At 57.3% G+C, this 20,389-nt stretch overlaps 1 protein-coding gene across 1 annotated transcript in view; it reads left to right on the top strand.

The window, feature by feature from the left end:
- Xylt1 (xylosyltransferase 1) overlaps positions 1–20,389 on the top strand; it is a gene marked incomplete at its 5' end in the record, with an annotated part of 222,874 nt that overhangs the window by 149,211 nt on the left and 53,274 nt on the right. Inside the window, 2 exons of the mRNA XM_048790068.1 lie at positions 7,034–7,206; positions 8,655–8,857. Of these exons, the coding sequence (XP_048646025.1) occupies positions 7,034–7,206; positions 8,655–8,857 (376 nt within the window). The remainder of the gene's footprint in view (positions 1–7,033; positions 7,207–8,654; positions 8,858–20,389) is intronic.

Here is a 20,389-nt window from a genome sequence, read left to right on the forward strand (position 1 = left end):
TAGGGAGGGAGACGCGGGGGGGGTGGGGTACAGTCTAGGTTTTGCAAGATGAAGAATGTCTTCAGATCCCTGGTGCTGGTCACCCAACCTTGAAATGTGCTCCGTGCACTGAAAATGGTCAAGATGGTGAATTCTACCTTAGAGAGCTTTTAGCACAATTTAAATTTAAACAGAGGTGCCAGATGGGGGGTGTGGCAGGGAAGGAGGGAGGGAAAGTGGCTTCCCTCTGGAGGGCGTTTCTCCTGAGACCCTCACAGCTAGGCTTTGGGTCCCCTTTAGACTCAGGACCCCGCCGGCCGCCCACCCTCTCGCTGGCTCCATTCCCGTTCCCGGGGCTGGAGGGGACTCAGCTGCAGGAGGTGATTGGCAGTGGTGTACAGGGCGCCCTGGGCCGTCGCTGGCTCCTCTGCGGAGGGCTTGGTGCTGCTGAGCACAGGTCCTCAGACCGCCCCAAAGCCTCCAGGGCAAGGGCCCAGCCCCCAGCAGGTGGGCCGGTGGAGAGGAGAAGCCACGCGCTGCGCTCACCCGAGCCTTGCGCAGAGGCCTCCAGGGTCCCACACATGGCCGGAGCTGTCGTCTCGAATCCGTCCGTCAGAAATCACTCAGCCGGGCAGCCCCCCGGAGCTCGGCTCTGCGCCAGGCCTGGGGCTGGGACAGAGTCCTGCAGGAGATAAGAGCGTGACCCTGCTCAGAGGGAGCCAGGGGACAGCTACCAGCAAAGCCCCGACTCCCTCCATGAGGCACTGCTGACCCTCCATCAGGTTAGATTCCCAGACTGTCCTGAAATTTCCAGAAATCTCCCGAAATGTCGTCTCCCTCACTGGGTAAACTAAACCGGGCAGACCAGTGTTGGTCTCCTTCTGGCCCTCACTCCAGAGAGTGCCTTCTTGTCGCTCAGCACCCTGAGGTCCTGGAGACCTTCCTGGTAGGGCGGCCCCTGCCTCTGGACCTTGGGATGACTAAAAGACAGTCGCACGGGTCGTGCCTGGGACATACCAGTGCTTAATGGCTGCTGGTCTGTGGCTCTGCAGGACCCAGGACGGGAGGTGACTTGCCAGGGGCCCCATGGTGGGTCCATGGCAGCAGGATTTAAACCCACAGTGGCTCTTCATCACGCGGGCTCTGAGCACACCCTGCACCTGTGAGAACAGGGGGCTGCCTTCCAGGCACCTCAGTTTAATCCCCCAAAACCTGCATTGAAATTTCCCAGGGGAGCCGGGGGCAGGGGCATATGCCCATCATCCCAGTAGCTCAGGAGGCTGAGGCAGGAGGATCGCGAGTTCAAAGCCAGCCTCAGCAACAGCGAGGCCCTAAGCAACCCAGTGAGACCCTGTCCCTAAATAAAATACAAAATAGGGCTGGGGATGGGGCTCAGTGGTTGAGTGCCCCTATGTTCAATCCCTGGTACCCACCCCTGATAAAAAGAAAGAGATTTCCCAGGGAAAAAAGCCATCCAAGCTAACAGCACCTAGAGCCCCCGGAAGCCTCCTCCTCAGGGTGGCCCACCTCTTCCTACCCTGCAAGGTTCCTGCTGCCAGGTGGAACTGTCCCCCAGGGAGTACCCCCAGGGCCCCACGGGGTCAGGGACAGATGGTCTATCCCCCTGGATAGATGAAAATGGACCACCGTGGGGGTCTCCCCAAGGTCCCCACCCCAGCTGTGCACCCTGTGCCCGTGGCCCCCACCGTGTTCAGCTGGTGATGCACACAACCTTGTTCCTGCTCCTCTCCACCCCAAGACCCACCGCCCCTCTTATTTGGAAGCAAATCAGAAAGCTCCCCTCGCAGCCGCGGAAGGAGCGCTTGGGAGTATAACCCGAGTCCAGGGCTGGGCTGGAGTCAGTGTCCGGTCAAGGTCTCCTTGGCATTGACCATTGCTGCTGGTCGGGGGCACTCACTGCGGAGAGAAATTCAGCGGTGGGTGTTCACCTGCGAGCAGCAGGTGACAGCGTGTGCACCGGAGCTGGGTCTGTTGGAGAGATCACACCCTGGTCACCTCAGTCACCCTGGTCACCCTGGTGGGCAGCCCAAGAGAAAGGATGTTGACGATAGAACCACTTACTGGGCATGCAGTCTGTGCCGGGCGCTGCGCTCAGTCCTGACGTGAAAGTCCACGTGAGGCAGGTTCTGTGGTCACGTGGACCCGTTTTACAGCTGAGAAGGCTAAGGCTTGGAGACACGGCCGGACCAGGCTGAGCCCACGTGACCGGCCTGGCCAGAGACCAGGCTGCCCTTGCTCTTCCTCCTAGATGCCATCCTGCATCCCAGTGCCAGTGGAGTTGACCCCCTTATCCTCAGGGCATCGGTCCCCACACACCCAGGGGTGCCAGAAACCACAGATGTCACCAGACCCTGTATATGTGCCGTGCATCCCTCCTTGTCCAGGGACCTGACGTGGATGGTCAAGTCCGTCATATAAAGTGGCCTGGTGTTTGCACAGAACCTACGCACACCTTCCTGCAGACTTTAAATCATCTCCTCATTATTTACAACCCCGAATACAACGTCAGTGCTATGTCCGTGGCTCTTACACTTGATAGTTTAGAGAATGACAGGAAAAGGTTCTGTACGTGTTCAGCAGAGAACCAACCTTTTTTTTGGTGTGTGTGTGTGTGTGTGTGTGTGTGTGTGAACCGGGGCTGCTTTACCATAGAGCTACATCCCCAGGTTTTTGGTTGCTGATGTTATTTTTTAATTTCGAGTCACCGTCTCACTAAGTTGTTGAGGCTGACCTCGAACTTGCAATCCTCCTGCCTCAGCCTCCACAGTTGCCGCCGCACCCAGCACGGACGCAATTTAAAAAGAAAGATGATTTCAATCCACAGTTGGTTGAATCCGCGCTGCAGAAGCCACAGAATCAGAGGGAATCTTGGTGTGTCCTTCTCCATCTACCTACCTACGTCTGGTAGCATTTAATTTATAAACCAGGCCCAGGAAGAGAGGAACAACCACAGCGGATAATAAAATAGAGAGGTTGTAATAGCATATTGCAGCAAGATATATCTCATATGTTTATTTCTGGAACTTTCCATCTATTATTCTGGGTGACGACAGCCTCAGAAAGCAGTGCTGCAGATAAAGGGGATGGTGATCCATGCCTTGCCCCTCGACCTTGGCAAAGCACCTCCATCTCCACCATCTCTTTGGAGCCTGAGGATCACGTGGTCCCTACTTAATGCACAACGCCACCGAGAACCGGAGTCGGGTCCGGGGCTGAGCGTGGCGGGGCTGGTTACCGGGGAGCGCGCCGCGGCTCCCATCCGCAGCCTTGACACCTGCGCTGCCAAAATGCATTTGATATTCTCCCCCCATAAACCTGGCTTTTTAACATTCGTCTGAAGTCAGCTTCTTGCTGCTGTAACCATCCTGATTTTCCCACTTATTTTCTGGCTTTTTTTTTTTTAAGCCACTGGGATCTGGTTCCACTGTCAAGTTCACGGTTCTTTTCTAGGAGCCGGGCAGTGCTTGGGTTTTCATCCTTCAGAGAGTCCCCTGTCTGTGAAGTCCCTGAAGTTCTGACTCGAGGGATGGCTACCTACCATCATCTGCCCTACAGCTGGGGGTCAGTCCCAGGAGCAGATTTTCTTATTTATAGGATGGAGACAGTTGGGTGGAGCTCAGGGACCTTGGCAGGGTGGCAGGACCCCAGATTCGCTGCAGCCTGTGCTCAGCCACTTTCTAGGGACGGCTCTGAGCCTCACAGTGTGTGTGTGTGTGTGGGGGGGGTCCTGGCTCCCTCCCGTGGGGTCTGGATGTGCGTGAACCACGCCGCCGGTGCTCAGCCCACACAGCAGAGCTCTGGGGTTTCTGGTCCCCATTTTCTTTGCAACTGTCTGCTACAAGGACCACTTTTTTTTTCTTTCGTAGCTGTAGAGGCACAGAATGCCTTTATTTTTTTATTTTTATGTGGCACTGAGGATGGAACCCAGGGCCTCAAACGTGCGAGGTGAGCGCTCTACCACTGAGCCCCAGCCCCAGCCCCAGCCCCAGCCCCGAGGATGGTTTTATTTAAGCAGAAGAAGCTGTTGCGTTGCTAGGATCGTCTTTGATTTCCCAGTGCCCCCTCCTCTGCTCCAGAAGGAAAGCATCCGTGTGTCTGTCTGTCTGGCTGCGAATCTGCTCTCTAACCACTCCCCACGTCAGTGTCCAGGAGCAGAGCCCCAGAGGGCGGGTGGACCCCAGGGTGGCTGGGGCTGGGTGACACCGGGCTTCCGCTCCCACCTCTGTCCTCACCGTGCGGCCTGGGAAATGGGTCACCCTCTCCAGGCCTTAAGGACAATAGCGCACTCTTCCCAGCGCCAAATAATGATGGACGCTCAAACCATGATAGCCCCCACCATAGCGGGGATACATACCAAACCCTCCGAAATCATCAGCTCCGGGCTGGGGACGGAGCTCCGTGGGTAGAGGGCTTGCCTCACACGCACAAGGCCCTGGGTTCAATCCCCAGCACCACAAAAAAAGTCACTGTTTTTCAAAATGCATTCATTCAGCAACGTGGCAAGAGCCATGGGGGGACTGGAAGGCAAGGGAAGGGTCTATCTCCCGAGCCTTGACTGGGTGACGGTGGGTGGCATGACAGGTGGCAGGTGTTTCGTTGGAGGGGTAGTTGGATGGTGCTGTGTTTGGATGGAAAGATGGTTGGATCAGACAGAGGGGTGGGTGGGTGGATGGATGGATGGACAGATAGATGACTGGATGGACAGAAGAAGAGAAAGATGGATGGGTGGATGGATGGATGGATGGACAGACGGATGAACGGGTAGATGGAGGGTAGATAGATGCATGGGCGGGTGGATGGAAGGATGGACAGGTGAATAGCTGAAAATGTAGCTTCAGTGGTCACCTCACGTTGTCAGCCTCCCATCAAATACAAAAAGTCCCCTCGGGTACCCGTGACAGTCCTTGGATGCATGCCTGCTCCCTGCAGTAACTAACTTAGGAGGCGTTTCATGACCAAGCATCGCTGTCAGGAACCCTTCCTTCCGTGCTCTGGGTTGGACCATGTCCTGTGTCAGGGGTTTGGGGAGTGGCCTTTGGAGTGAGACCTGGATTTGAATCTCGGCTTAACGAACTAAAGCAGGGCGGCCTGCAACAAACCCTTGGCCTCTCTCCGCTGTGATTTCCTCGTTTGAGAAAAGGGGGTTGGTTAACGGCACCACCGTGCAAGATCACCATGAGGACATCGTGTTGGAGGGCAGGTCAATGCTTGATGAAAGGTGCTGTGGTTTTACTGAGCCAGAATGTGCTCTGTACCTTTTTTTTTTTTTTTTTGGGCAAGAACCAGCTGTGTGCTAGATATTGTTCAAGTGTTGCATAGTTAATGGTCAACAGGTCTGAAATAGTCCCCGGTCTCTCCGAGATTTTGCTCCAGTGCTGTGTTCAGACAAAGAAGCAGATAAGCATCTTCAGATGGTGCTAAGGGCTAGGAGGAAAATGGAAGCAGGAGAGGCGAACAGCGTAAGGGACGGAGGCAGGAGTCCTCTTGGTGGGCTGTAAGCCAAAGTCAGAAAGGAGCAGCCAGGCAGAGATCTGGGGACAGGGACTTCTAGGCAGCAAGAATGGCCGTGAAAAGGTCCTGAGGCAGAATGAGCTTGCCCAGGGAAAGGCAGGTAGACGAGGTGGCAAGGTGAGAAGTGGGACTGGTCAGGGCAGAGAGGTCCAAGGAGTGATGTCAGCCAGGCCTCCTGGGCAGCTGGATCAGGACGTTATCCACGTTAATGTCATCCTGTGGTCGGGAACATGGAAGGACTCCTGTTCATTGAGTGGTCATTCTGTTTTCCGACGGCAGCTGACAGGCTCTGGAGTTCTTGACCTCGGGCTCCACGGTCCACGTTCTTTGCATTCCTAGTTGGTCTTCTGGGACACCCACAACTGCCCACCCTGACTTCAGTGTGAGTGCCCTAGACCCAGATCCCATAGGAAATCTGTTAAACCCAAAGGACATTGGGCTGAGGAAAGCGAGGAGATTCCCATTGGAAGCGCGATGAACTCATCCGGGAAGCTGTGTTTCTCCCAGGGTCCTTGTCCCTGCGGGATGTGGGGGGGAAACGGAGAGAAGGAGTCCTTGAGGCTGATTTCTGGATAAAATATGTCTGGAACCGTTTATCTGGGCAGATCTGGTGCAGGATCTGACTTTAAAAGAAAAATAACACCATGATCCTCCCGCCTGGTGGACCCGGGGGTTCAGATGGGCTCAGTAGGACTCGGAGACTCACCGCCGTCCCGTGTCGGTTTTCTTCCGGAAAGTTCTCTCCATGTCGGGACAGAAAGGCTCTTAGGATCTTGCAGTTCGGTGGGCAACAGAAAGCGACCCTCCCCGATCTCACATTCCAGGCTGAGTGTGGCGGGCTCTTGTTGAGAGCTGTCCTGGTTGGCTCTCGTGTCCCCCTGAACCGTGCTCTGGCCTGGGAGATGTCCTGCCTGGTGTTTGGTGGCTCCTCTGCATCCACCTGGACCAAGCATGGCGGGGAGGGGGCTTCAGGTGACCGAGCTTAGGATGCGAGATGAACGCGCCCGTCATTGCGCTTCAGGTGAACAGTATGGTACTGTGCGCTTCGAGTCGGTGCAGAGGGTGGGTCTCAGGTTATCTGTTCCCAGCACAATTTGAAGGGCGCAAGGAAACACATCGGGTGCTGTTAGGAGAAGAAAGGACAATGGGTTCCAGCCAGAGAAAACCGGCTCCTGTGTTGGGGTTCCTGACCCAGAGGGAACACAGCTTCCCCTGGGGTTCAAGGCTCCCTCCCCGAGCTCGACTCACCTGCCTCATGTCACGGCGAACAGTGTCCCCGGGTCTCCATCCGTCTTTTTCAGGCTGCTTGGGAGTGGAAAGTAGGTGGTAAGCACCGGGGTCTCCTACCCGACTGGGGCCTGGACCTGCTTGGCTGAGTTGAATCAGGTCCCAGGGCCCAACGTGAATGTACCCTGGGAATAGTCCCCCAGAAAGGAACAAAGAAAAAAAATCAGAGCCACTCCCTGCTGCCCCGTGGAGGCTGAGCCTCACCCTCACCTCTGTGGTCTCGGGTTTTCCCCAGGCAAAGCCAGCAAGAACGTTCAGTGGGACGAAGACTCCGTGGAGTACATGCCAGCCAACCCCGTCAGGATCGCCTTCGTCCTGGTGGTCCACGGCCGAGCCTCCCGGCAGCTGCAGCGCATGTTCAAGGCCATCTACCACAAGGACCACTTCTACTACATCCACGTGGACAAGGTAAGGAGCCGCTTCCCCTCCCGCCGTGCTGGGCTTCCTCTGCAGTCTGTCTGTCCCTCTCTGATCCCTCCTCTCTCTACAAGTCCCGGCTAAGGCGCAGAGGCTGACCAGCATGCGGTTTCAGAGCTACCAGCTAAGGCTTCTGACTTTCTCCATAAACATTATTTTTCTTTCTTTCTTTTTATTTATTTTTATTTTGGCAGTGGGTACCAGGAATTGAACTCAGGGGCACTTAACCACCGAGCCCCCTCCCCAGCCCTATTTTGTAATTTTACTCAGAGACAGGGTCTCACTGAGTTGTTTAGCGCCGGGCTGTTGCTGAGGCTGGCTTTGAACTCGTGATCCTCCTGCCTCAGCCTCCCGAGCCGCTGGGATGACAGACGTGCGCCCCCACACCCAGCTATTTTTTACTCTTGATAGACACATAATAATCATACAGATTGATGGGGTGCCGTATGACATTCCAGCGTATGCTGCTGTACCCAGCCTGTTCCGAGTAATGAATATGTCTGTTGCCTGAAATGCCCATCATTTCTCTGGGGTGGTGACATCATTCAGGGTCTTCTATTTTTTTGATATTTTTTCGTTGTCAATGGACCTTTATTTTATTTATTTATGTATGATGCTGAGAATTGAGCCCAGGGCCTCACACATGCTAGACAGGGGCTCTACCCCTGAGCCCCCGCCCCAGCCCCATCCCTTCTACTAATTTTCTTGAAATGGATGCTAGGTCGCCTCCTGCTCCCAGACAGCTGTGTGGTCCTCCTACCTCTTCTCCTGCCCAGCGCCTCCCCCTGCCCCGCAGACCTGGTAGCCAGAGTGGGCTCACCTTTTCTATAAAAGTCCAGGTCATAAATAATCCCGGCTTTGTGACCCACACGCTCTGTGCTTCAGCCGCCCGGCTCTGCCCCGGTGGCGGGAAAGCAGCCACAGAAAACATGTGGACAAATGGGCGTGGCCATGTGCCAATAAAGCTTTATTGACAAACCCGGTGGGCGACGTGCTCTCTGGGAGCTCTCCTGCCCCGGGAGTTTCCGTTGGCTGCAGATGAGGCCAGATGGCAAAGGGGCGGTTTCATGGCTAAGATCTGCTCCAAGCAGAGCAGGGAGAGGGTGACAGAGGGCCACAGTGGGCAGGACGGGTGCAGACTCCATACAAGTCACATGTACAAACGCAGAGCCCCAGACCCTGCCAGCCCAGGGCTCGAGGCCATTAGCTCCGAAGTGGGGCTGGGAACCTGCATTTCCCATTAAATTTCCAATGAATAGAAGGGCGGAGAGGTGCAGGGAGACCCCCGGCCAGGATCGGTGGCTTGGCCGAGTCTCCTGCGTCCAGACACCAGTGGCCAGGAGGGAGGAGCGGAGCGGGCCTGGGCGGGGTGTGCCCAGCCTGCCTGGCGCCGGGCCCTTTCTGGGCTGCTGAATGTCACCTTTCTCTCCTGGGCAAAGCGCTCTAATTACCTGCACCGGCAAGTGCTCCAGTTCGCCGGGCAGTACGGCAACGTCCGCGTCACCCCCTGGAGGATGGCCACCATCTGGGGGGGAGCCAGCCTCCTGGCCACCTACCTGCAGAGCATGCGGGACCTGCTGGAGATGACCGACTGGCCCTGGGACTTCTTCATCAACCTCAGCGCGGCCGACTACCCCATCAGGTAAGGCGGCCGGTGGCCCCGGGGCCGGCCTGGTCTGATGTCCTGCTTCCTCTTTCTCCCCCTCTCCCTGGGACACTGGGGAGCACGGGCAGTCTGCTTCCTGTCCAGAGAAGCGCTCTGCCTCAGTGAGACACGCCATGGGCCTCCCGCGCTGTCCCTGAGGTCCTGACCCTGGTGCAGGCTGGACCTGAGGGCCCCCGGGCACTTCTTCCCTCACTAGGACCAGAGAGAAGTTTTGAGCACATGGTCCTCCCAGCTCTGTCCCAGGCTGTCCCTGTGCTCCAAAGAGACAGAGACCCCTGCCTGCGGGGGGCTTCCATTCCAGCAAAGACCAACCAAAGAAGTCAACCGTAGGTAGAATAACGACACGCTGTGGTCCCAGTTTGTTGGGATGATGGCATGTTGGAAAGATGAAGCAGAGAACAGAGGCAGGGGCGGGCGGGATTGCGATGGAGCAGCCAGGGTTGTCCCCGGATGAGAAGGAGTGAGCCCCGCCCAGGGGGAGAGTGGCCCAGGTAACAGGCGGGGAGGGCTGAGCCCTGGGGTGAGACTGTGCCTGGGGTGTGGCCGGGACAGCAGGGCTGAGGGGCCGTAACACGGCGAGCGAGGGCCAGGGTGACAGGAGACACATGGTCAGAGACACTGGGGCTCCGTCATGGAGAGTCTGGAAATCGTGGTCAGTCCAAGCAAGACGGACGCCACCGTGGGCTTGGAGCAGAGGAAGGACAAGGTCAGACTTGGGTGTTGAGCTCCAGGGCGGGGGAGGGGGAGAAGGCTTCGGCTGCGAGGTCCGAGCAGCATCACAGATGGTGGGTGTCCTCGGGCTGCGTGAGGCCCACAGGTGGGTCCGTGGGCCCCCCACCAAATTTTCACAGATGAGCTGACGGCCACACTGGCAGCGCCCACCTGAAAGGACAGGTTCTGGCATCTGTGGAAGCGCTGTGCCCTCCACCCTCGGCTGACACAGTTACCTGGAGCTGGAGGTGCAGCCAGCAGCCCCAAGGTGCCAGCAGGAGAGCTGTCCCTTTGTGCATGTGGTGTTTAAAGGACATCATCAGCCAAGAAACCTCCCTGGAGATGGTGCAAGAAAACAGAGAAGCAAGACAATGAACTGCACTTGCAATCAAGAAGGCGGCTCCCAGGCAGGCGCCGTGGAACACCTGTCAGCCCAGCGGCTCGGGAGGCTGACGCAAGAGGATCGCGGGTTCAAAGCCAGCCTCAGCCAAAGCGAGGTGCTAAGCAGCTCAGTGAGACCCTGTCTCTAAATAAAATACAGAATAGGGCTGGGGTAGGGCTCAGTGGTGGGTGCCCCTGAATTCAATCTCCGGTATCCCCCCCACACACACACACACACAAAGAAGAAAGCCACTCTTTGCCTGTGTGTTCTTGTTGACCAGGGCGCACAGGAAATGGATTGGGGGTGAAGGGGGCCTCTCTGCCACCCATGGCAACAGGGCACTGGATTCAGCCTTCCCTGGAGAATTGGTCAAAGGTGTCTAAAAAGAAACTTCATCAGGACAATTTTCAAACACACACGAGAGTAACGTAAGCAGCACCCCGTGAGCCTCACCCAGTTTTGGCGACCATCAGTCACAGCCGGGCTGCTGGCCCAGGACTCTCGCCCTCCTGGCCCAGCCTGGGTTGCTGTGGAGTGAATCCAAGACACCCGTACAGCGGCATCTGTAAATGTTTCACAGATAAGACTGTCTTTGAACACGACGTCAATAGGATGCTCCCACATGAAATGGTTGAGTCAGGATCCAGACAAGGAACAGGTCTGAAGAAGACCTCGCTGCAAAGGTCACAGCGTGGTCCTCGGCTCCCTTCTCCGTACCTGGGCTCAGGGGCATCCATCATCTGCTGGGAGACTCCAGATGAGTGAGAGGGAAGCACAATCTCTGGTCATTTTGAACAAGATACACCTGTTTCCTTTTGTTCGTAGACTAATAGAGACAAAGAGAACAGGTTTAAAAGCCTTGCTGACAAATGTCTACCTACCGTGAATTTTCATTTATTCAACATTTATTGAGCAACTACTACGCTAAGCACTGTTTGGGAATTTAGTGAACAGAAACAGCTTCTACTTCTCCCCGGCCTCGTGGAGCGCGTGTCCTAGTTGGGAAGATGGAATCATGAGAGGGACACCAGCAGGACGAACTAGGGCCCTAGAGAAGAAGAGGCGTGAGTGAGAAGACCTGGAGGAACATAAGCAGGAGATCAGAAAGACATGGGCATGTTCAGCTTTGAGCTGAGGCCTGCAGAGGAACAGAGGCTGATCGATAGGGAAACAATAGAGATCATTCTCGATCAGGATTCCCCAGCCATGGCACTGCGGATGTTCGCTGATGGATAATTCCCTGTCGTGGGGCAGTTCTGTGCGTTGTAGGGTCTTTGGCAACACCTCTGGTCTCTGCCCACTAGATGCCAAGAACACACCCTGCCCACTCGTGCAAACCACACATCTCCGGACATTGCTGAGTGTCCCCTAGGGCCCAAGTCGCCTCCAGCTGAGAGCCGCCATTTCTGATGGAGTGATAGCCTGGGTGTGATGGGGGTCAGAGATGAGCTTACTGCATTTGAGAAATTTAAAACACGGGTGGAGCATCATACGTTAAAAGTGAGGAGACGGGTAGAGCGCACAGAGGTGGAGGTTAGAACATTCCTCTCCATCTTCTAGGGAAGGACTGAGTCCAGAAATGCCCCCCAGTGCTACACACAGCCCCTAGTGGGACCGGTCCTCCCTTCAGCCCTCACAGCAAACTCGTTCTACAGATGGACAGACGGAGGCCCAAGGTCATGGGGTGAGCTCATGGCACAGCAGGGATTAGAACCGGTTCTGTCTATGGCAACCTCGGCACGCTTTCTGCTTGAAGTCAATCTCTTGGCAAAGTCAGCAGCCTCAGACTGGCTGGCTGGTCCCCAGCTGCATAGCAGACAGAAGGGACAGTCCAGGCCCTTGAGCTCGCTCATGGCCGGGCAGGACAGTGGACACACTGCAGCAGGGGATGTCAGGGCAAGGTGGTGCACGGTGACTGTTGTCTCTGAGGATGAGGAGCTATGGTCAAGGTTCCCACACTCCTCCTTCTCCAGACTTTCACTGGAAGCCTCAGAGGTCACTGCAGCCTGGGACCCGGGGCCTCATTCTGCCTGAGACCTGAGGAGGCCCCGTAGGTGGTGTGCGCACTGCTGCCCCCTAGAGGCGCTGTGTATAGGTAGGTGTGCGCACTGCTGCCCCCTAGGGGCGCTGGGTTGTGTTGCTTGGAAGTCGAGCCGGTAACCGAGGCCGCTTCAACTCAAGGGGCGCCCAGCTCTGCTCAGCATCCACGACAAAGCGTGCCCAGACCTCACCCCAGACCGCTCTGCAGCTTGCACTGTGGCCATGAGCAAGAGAACGCCATCAAGATACCACCACGAAACACAGAGGTGTCTGACCCTTGGAAGGTGCTCAGTACACGCCAACTGTTTACATGTAAGCTCCATCCAAAGTGGTGTCTCCTATCAGTGGATGAGATACCAGAAACCCTTGCCCAGACCGTGTGTGCACCCTACCTCAGGGTCCACAGGGGACATTCCCCATGTTTACAACTTCTTTAGCTGGGCCTCGGTGGTCTGGCTGGCCCTGGCTGGCCCTCTCCCTGATCTCACTGCCGTGGTGCCCACCGCCCGTTCCACTCTCCTGCCATTCTGCCCGCCAGCCTCAGGGCCAGAGGCGCCTCCTGCACGCGGTGTGGCTGGTGCCTCTGGCCGCTGTTTTTGGGGAGCCGCCTGCACCAAAACATATGAAGTTTGCAGATGAATGATTTTATCCTGGGCCACTCGGCTAGGTTTCCAGTCCCATCTGCCGCTCCATCTGTGGCTTCCAAACCACTCCTTCCCCCATCCCAGGAAGGATGAGCAAACTTGGGCACCTGCGGGAAGGGGTGGGCGTGCCCAGGTCAGACCCTGAGGAGCCGAGGGGGTCTCCAAGGGCAGAAGCAGCGAGGTGTCCATCCTGAGCAGCTCTGTGCTTGGACACCACCTTCCAGTGTCCCCCCCCCGCCCGGCCCTAACGGAGCGTCCAGCCCCGCCCTCTTGGGTGGTAAAGACCTGTGGGTTTACTGGTCCCTAGTCTTGGGTGGGCCCTGGACACAGAGAGCCTCGATTGAGTTCCACCTTCCGGGCCGATCTCAAAAGGCCGTCTGGAGGGTAAATGGACTACGGCCCGTCCGGCGTCCCTGGCTGGCCGGATCGTGCAGCAAGTCTGGGTGAAGCGCGTGGCCGGTCCTCTGCAGTGGGTTGTGGGGGCCCCAAGGTGGGACCTCATCACCCTGGAGATCAGTTGCTCCCCCTCTTGCGTCCACAGAGTTTAAACAGAAGTAAAACGGCTCTTGAACCCACCTCCCCTCCAAAGTGAGAAAGGGCAGAGTTAGGCGGTGAGGACGGAAGGCCGCCAGCGCCCTGTGGTCAGGGAGGGTTTTCCCGTATTTGGAAGGTTCACGGGAAGTGTGTTGGAAGACCCCCCGGCCTGGCCGCTCTGCTGTGGACGCTGCCTGGCCCAGGGAGGCTCTGACTGGAGCTGGTCTCGGACAGGAACAGCTGTTTCCAAACTCGAGGTCTTGACTCCAGCGCCTGAGGATTGTACTCAGTGTGTTCTACCCACAAAGGCGGGGACCAGCCCTGCGTCCTTCTGATTGGCCACAGGAGGGGATGAAGCCGGACGCCCTTGGCCCTGTTGGTTGGTTTGGACCCGCGCAGAGCATCATTAGCTCAGCCCCGTGACATCATGGGCAGGGTCGGGTGACGATGTGCGCACAGGGTGGTGATTTCAGGAGCCAGGGCTCCCTCTGACTTCACTCAGCTGACTGACCTCCTGCTCGGGGCTGAATATACCACGGCAAAGGAGGCGGGTGCTCCGAAAGGGAGGGGGGAGCCCTGAGCCCTGGAAAGTGAGTGTCACCTGGATGAGGTGTGGGCAACCTCTCCAAGGAGCAGCGTGGGACCTGGGGTGCCAGGAAAAGTGTTCCAGGAGGAGCGGGTAGCATGGGCAAAGGCCGGGGGGCAGTAGGGGCCTTGGCATATTGGAGAATGTGGCTGCCTTCCTGCAGATGAGACAGGTAAGGGCAGCCACGCGGGGACTTTAGATCCGTGCTGATGGTTGACGCCTTGGCCCACGAGCGTGAGGTTTTATTTTGGGTTTTATTTTGTTTGTTTGCTTGGGCAGGGGGTACTACGGACTGAACCCAGGGGCACTCGACCACTGAGCCACATCCCCAGCCCTATTTTTGCATTTTATTTAAAGACAGGGTCTCCCTGAGTTGTTCAGGGCCTCGCTTTTGCTGAGGCTGGCTTTGAACTCGCCATCCTCCTGCCTCAGCCTCCCGAGCCACTGGGATGACAGGCGTGCGCCCGGCTGAGCTGTGAGGTTTAAGAGCAAGCAATCTTATGGCATTACTGAGAGATCATTTTGGTGGTCATGGGAGAAAAGTTGGGAAGGGACCCAAATGGGAGGGAGAGACCAGTCAGAGGGTGCAGCTCCTGCTGACCCAGAACCAGGCCCGCTCGGCCTGCTGTCCTCTTCCAGCCTGGCAAAGGCGGCCATCCCAGGAGCCACCCTGAACTTGCAGAATCCATGCAGCCAGTCAGTCCTGGAGTCCCACACAGCCAGACAGCCGCCGTCTGCTCGGGGACCAGAGCCCACAACTGCGCAGACAGCCTTGGTCAGGAGTCGGCAGAGCCTGGGCACCTGACCTAAGGTCCCTGTGCCTCCATCTCCTCCTCTGTGAAGTGGAGACAGCCCGGGGCAACCCAGAAGCCGCAGGCAGGGGTCTCGGGCGGGGCCAGAAGGCACACCCAGACCTGGCAGTTTCCAGTGGTGATGCTGGCATCTCTCCCATGTGCCGTCTGTCCTCCTCCCCACCCAAGACCAGACCTGGTCACCTCACCCAACCCTGCAAGGATGGCCTCTGCCTGAGCCGTCAGTGTCCCCGAGTGGACACTGCCTGAGCCAGACCCTGGAAACAGTCCAGAGCTTCTGCAAGGCCATTTCCTGAGCATCTGCCAACTACAACAAAGGCCAAATCAAAACCAGGGTCCGCGTGGTTCTCCTCCCAGCCAGGGGACGCAGACGCCTCGTGGGTGGCGAGAACCTCGACGCGAAGCTGCCCATGTAGTTAAAATAGATCCTGGAGGCCTGAAGACCGCTCACTGGTAAAGAGGGGGAGAGAGAGAGACAGAGAAACAGAGAGATTCCTCACAGGATCAGAGGAGCACAGGACTGTCCCTGCCCCAATGGGCAGTAGTTAGCCGCAGCCCCGGGTGGGAGGTCACATCTGGGACCAAAACCCAGGTCATGGGGCGCGACCACCTCTGCCTCCAAGCCACTTCTGCATGGAGGCGCCCTAGATGCCCGCCCTCTCCTGAGACCCCAGGCCCCAGGGACGGAGCCATCCAGGAGAGCTCCCCCCAGATCCTGCGGGAGTCAGCAGGGCGCACCTGCTCTGGCCGCGGCAGCTCACGGGAACTGGAAAAACACGCCGATAATTATGCCGTTAGCAGTTCTGTTTGCGTCTTGTAACAAAGTAAACACATCCTCAGGCCTGGCACTCTTCAGGCTGACAGCAGTTCCGGCTCCTGCTGGAGCGCACGTGGCTCTCTCCCGCCGGCTGTCCCCGGTCTCCTGAGCTCTGTGCCAGGTCAGGCGGCTGTCTATGTTCTCCCAAGGCCAAGACTGACCCCGAACACCCGTGGGACAAATGGATTGGGGCTGGAGTGGCCATGAAATGCAGGGAGGAGCATCCAGGTCCCTCGGAGGGCCAGCCGCGCGTGGTCCCATGGGTGTAGAAGGCCATCCTGGCTCACAGAGGTCAGGATGGAAGATTCTGGAAAAATACAGGGGAGTTCCCAAGATCAGTGTGAAAGGTCCAGAACAAAAGGCAGGCACTCTTCACCCAAGGATGCCACCGTCTCTCTCCAAGGCACCGCCATACTGTCTGCTGGCTTTGGATTCCTCACTTTCCCGGGGGTCATGTTCTCTCTTGAGTCCTGTGTCCTGTGGTCCAGAGGGACATCAGACTCAAGAGGGCAGAGACAGCACCTCAGCTTGTTCCTTTGCCCCTCTTATTAAACGCACCTCGCTGAGGTCCCCTGGGGAGGCAGGCAGCGTTCTAGACCCGAGCTGGCAGAGAGAACCTTCTAGAAATGGAGTGGAGTGCTCCATCTAGAAAGAATTCACTCACTTTTACCAAAAGAAGAGAGAGCCGGACGTGGCCTCCACCCTCTGCCAAAGGTCCCACCAGATCCCGGGTTGAGGTTGGATTTTGAAAATGTTTTCTTCCGGATTCCTCGCTCCCCGGATGGCGCAGTCCTCTGTCCTCCTGGCCGCAGCTCCCTGGCTGGGGGTGGGACATTTCCAGCCCGGGCACCTCCCTCTGCTGCACGGAGCGTGTTTGCTCTGAGCAAAGCCGAGCCTTCTTATCCGTGGCTCTGCCACCTGCAGACGGGAGAGGGCTGGTGTGCGTGCAGGGGCTCCGAGGGCCTCCTGGGAATCTGGATGGGAGCTCCGGGTGGTTCACACCCTAGAGCCTGATGCTTGCTGCCCGCCCCTCCCACCCAGCCCAGGTGGGGACTGTTTCCAGGTACGCTCTGGAGAGGCAGCCAGCTCGGAGGTCCAGGGGAAAGGGAGTGTGTCCCTACCTTTCTGTAGGGATGATGGCAGGGATTTGGAAGAGCCCAAGGGACAGAGTTAAGGTGCAAACATTCTGTGTACAAACAGAAACTCTGGATTTTGGAAAAATTCTTTATTTCCTCTCCCTTGCCGTGTGTGCCACCATGACCCAGCACGGTCAGTGGTCAGTAGTGGCCTCCACAGTGGATGCCTGGGAAGCCCCTAGGAGCTGCCACCCTCCAGGAGCACTTCATAGTGGCCAACACCCCTTGAGTCATTATCCAGTGTCACCCTGTGGCCACCTCAGATGGTCGAACCTATCACTTCAGCCCGTTTCACAGGTGAAGGAAATGAGGCTGCGAGAAGTGAAGGACTTCGCCGGGGTCTCATAGCTGGTGGGGATCCGGGCTGGCGTTCAGACCCATGCGTCCTTCTTCACCGTCGGGGGCACCTGAGTTCTCCAGCGGCAGCTCCCGGTGAACATGCTGGATCATTCCAGAAAGAAGCTGTCCACGTGGCTTCCCCATCACAGTCCTTGGTTCTCCATCTGGATGAGAACCCAGGAGGCAAGAGCTGTCCCGCAACAAGAGAGGAGCAGGCACATGGGGCTTGAGACCCGGGGTCCCCTAACCTGCAGCCAGTCGCTCAGATGACTTGGCCAAGGTCACCCAGCAGGACCGTGGCTGAGCCGGGATTTGAACACAGGCCCAGCTGCCCACCGAGCTCCACGTTCTTTGCTCTGGGCCAACCACCAGGTCACATAAGCAGCAGACCCCAGGGAGAGAAAGCCCATCACACGAGACCACCAACCCCACCACGTGGCCACCGCAGCCAGCCTGGGCCACATCCAGAAGGGCTCGTTCCCTCTCTGGCTGATGGGAGATGGCACTTGAATGAATGCGTTTGCTCTAAGCACAGACCTGGGGACCAGCTGTCCCACATTAGCTGGAACAGCTCCACGTTCACGTTCCTGGCTGATCCTGCTCCCTGGGCATCCTGGACTCCCCAGGCCTCTCCCGGTCTGACTGGCCGATGGCCGATGGGATTCTCACTCATTTACATATTAGCCTAACACCTAAGGAGAAGCAAATGGAGATTGTTTCCCCAAAGACCTGTGATCGTTTCCAAGCAAAACCAAAACCGTGCGGGCACTTCTGCACCATCTCATTCCACCAGGGCGGGGACAAGGCCACCCCACATCAGCCCGACCTGGATTGGAAATGTCGCTGTGGACGGAACTGGGTCTCCCTAAGATCCACTGGGAGGGTGAGGGTGCAGCCTGGTCCTCGGGAGTTAGAAAAAGAAATGCCAACCATCTTCCCTCCTCTCTGTCATGCGAGGACACAGCCAGAAGGTGACCATCTGGAAGAGGGCCTTCGCTAGCAAGCAAATTGACCAACACCTCCATCTTGAAACTCAGCCTCCGAGGTTATGAGAAAGCTGTCTGTTGAGGCCGCCCAGCCTGCAGGACCTTGTTAGGGTCATCTGCAGGACCTTGTTAGGGTCACCTGGGCTGACAAATGTGCCTCCCCCACCCTCCCCCAGCTGCAGGCTCCTGAGACAAGGGAAGCTGAGCTTTCTGAGCCTCAGGTTCCTTGCCTGTCAGAGGGGCAGGAGACGGGAGCTGTCACTGAGCTGTACTGCTGTCCGTCCTGCGCTCCGACACCCAGCCAGGCCGGCAGGGCAGCTCCGTCCTCTGCTCCCCGCCGTCTCCCCTCTCCCTCCCCCAGCACCAGGACGGGGATGCTCAGCCTGCCCATGGGCAAGAGAAGAGCTGGCCGAGTGACCTGGGTCGTCTTGAGGATGAGGATCATCACGGTGGCGGTATCTGAAGACCCTGCGGGGTCACGCATTTTAGACCAAAAGGATAAACCTTGGTCTGGCCTCTTGGGGGTCAGTTTCTTTCCTCCCCCCGTCTCATATTTATACCTCCACACCCTGGAACTAATACTAAATACAGATGTGAGGAGGGGAGTGCCAGGAGCTGAGCCATCTCATCTGCAGCTGAGGCCCCGCCGTGGCCCCTGGCCTTCCTCGCTGTCAGCCTGGCTGGTCGGGGGGGCAGTGCTGACCTTCCCATGTCCTTCTCTCCTCTTGCCCTTGAGTCAGAGCAGCTGCCATCTTCCTGAAATTCCCAATGGGAAGCTTCCTCCAAATTCCTGGTGGTGGGCCCATTGACTTGCCCACGGACCTCACCCCCCCACCCTCTCCCCAGATCCAAGCAGCGAGCCGCTGACCACCCCGCTGGCCCTAGGCAGTGACGGAGACCTCTATGGGTCCCTGGCGCGGGAATGGTCATGGCATAGAAGCCAAGGCGGAGAGCAAAGCGCCCATCACTCCTTCGACCCGCCTCCTGCCTCCTCCCGCCACAGCTGCCCCTGGTCCAGATGGAGGGGCTGGGACCTGGATTCTGGCTTCGGCTCATTACCCATAACACCACCGGCCCATCGCCCAGTGGAGACCAGGCAAGAGGAGGCCACAGGCGGTGCTGGCCACTCTCCCCAGGGTGACGGTGACGTGCGGTGTCACACGGTGCTTTGTCTCCTTGCTAAGAAAGAATTAGAGATTGTGCCCCCAGAGCCACTGCCCTCCCGATCTTCTTCCTCCAGAGAAGGCTCCTCCTGGGCGCAGCTTTAATGGTGTCCATCCGTCAACATTACGCGGCGGAGCAAGCCCGGGGCGCAGACGTGGCCGCCCCTTCTCAGTATAACTGTGCTCCTGGGGATGCGGGGATCTGGCTGAAGGCCAAGCAGGTTTTGATGACGGAGTCAATCTTGGTTTAAAAGTTTGCCACCCTCGGGACGTTTCTAACAAGTTGCTCTAAACAATGCGTTCTCGGTCACCGACCCAGCTAAAGAGTCCCATTAATCCAAATGGCTTCCCCAGGGTGCTGGGAACCACTCAGGGGCAGGGGCCGTGTCCCCTCATCGAGAGCAAGGTCGCAGCACTAAGGGGAGCTGGTTTGTCACAGACTGAGCAGCGGGAGTCAGGCCCCTCCTGAGGTCCCCACCACGGCTCCCCCAGCTCTGAGCGTGTGCAGAGAGCTAAGTGCTCCTCAGGGTCTCACTCAATCTCTGGGCCACCTGGTGAGTGGGGACCTTTACATCCCCACTGATGGGAGAAGGGACCTGAGGACATGCCCACCCGCTGAGACCCAGCACCCCGATGCAAACCCATCCATGTCCTTGACAATAAGCCAGGGATCCTCCAGTATGACCCCTGGGCCGCTGTCTCGCACCCAAGACGCCTTGACGGGATACGCAGGTCAGTTATTGGAAATACCAGCGTCTCCCTGCGTTGACCTCCAACCCTGGCTTTCGGGAGCTGAAGCTTTCTCTTTAAAAATAGTTGATTTAAATAAGAAATTTTTTACAAAGTCATTATGCAGGGGTTGAGTCACTCTTTGGTCATCCAACAAGCCTTTATGGGGCGCCTACTGTATGGAGGCCAGCTGGGTGGTGGGGACACAGCCGTAAGGGTGAGCTGATGGGGAATATGTTGGGTACAAAGGTAAAGAGAAAGTCACATACCAGAGGGAGCACAGGGTGGGCCAGGAAGTCATTTGTTAAGTCATTTGTTACCAGACAGCTGTGGGACAAGTGCAGGAACAACCCAAAATAAAGACTCCAGTTAGATGTGGGGATGGCAGGCTTTTTTAAAAAAAATATTTTCAGTTGTAAATAGACCCAATACCTTTATTTTACCTGTTTATTTTTACGCAGTGCTGAGGATCCAACCCAGCACCTCGCACTTGCTTGGCAAGTGCTCTGCCACGGAGCCTCAGCCCCAGCCCGATGGCGAGCATTTGGACAAGGGGACAGAGGGTGACTTTCTCCAGCTTGGTGGGCCGCGGAGTTTTGTCACGATGAATCCCCCGGCACTGGGGTCAC

The sequence above is a fragment of the Marmota marmota genome, unplaced genomic scaffold (assembly GCF_001458135.2).
Source record: "Marmota marmota marmota unplaced genomic scaffold, marMar, whole genome shotgun sequence".
In the NCBI taxonomy this organism is placed as follows: Eukaryota; Metazoa; Chordata; class Mammalia; order Rodentia; family Sciuridae; genus Marmota; species Marmota marmota.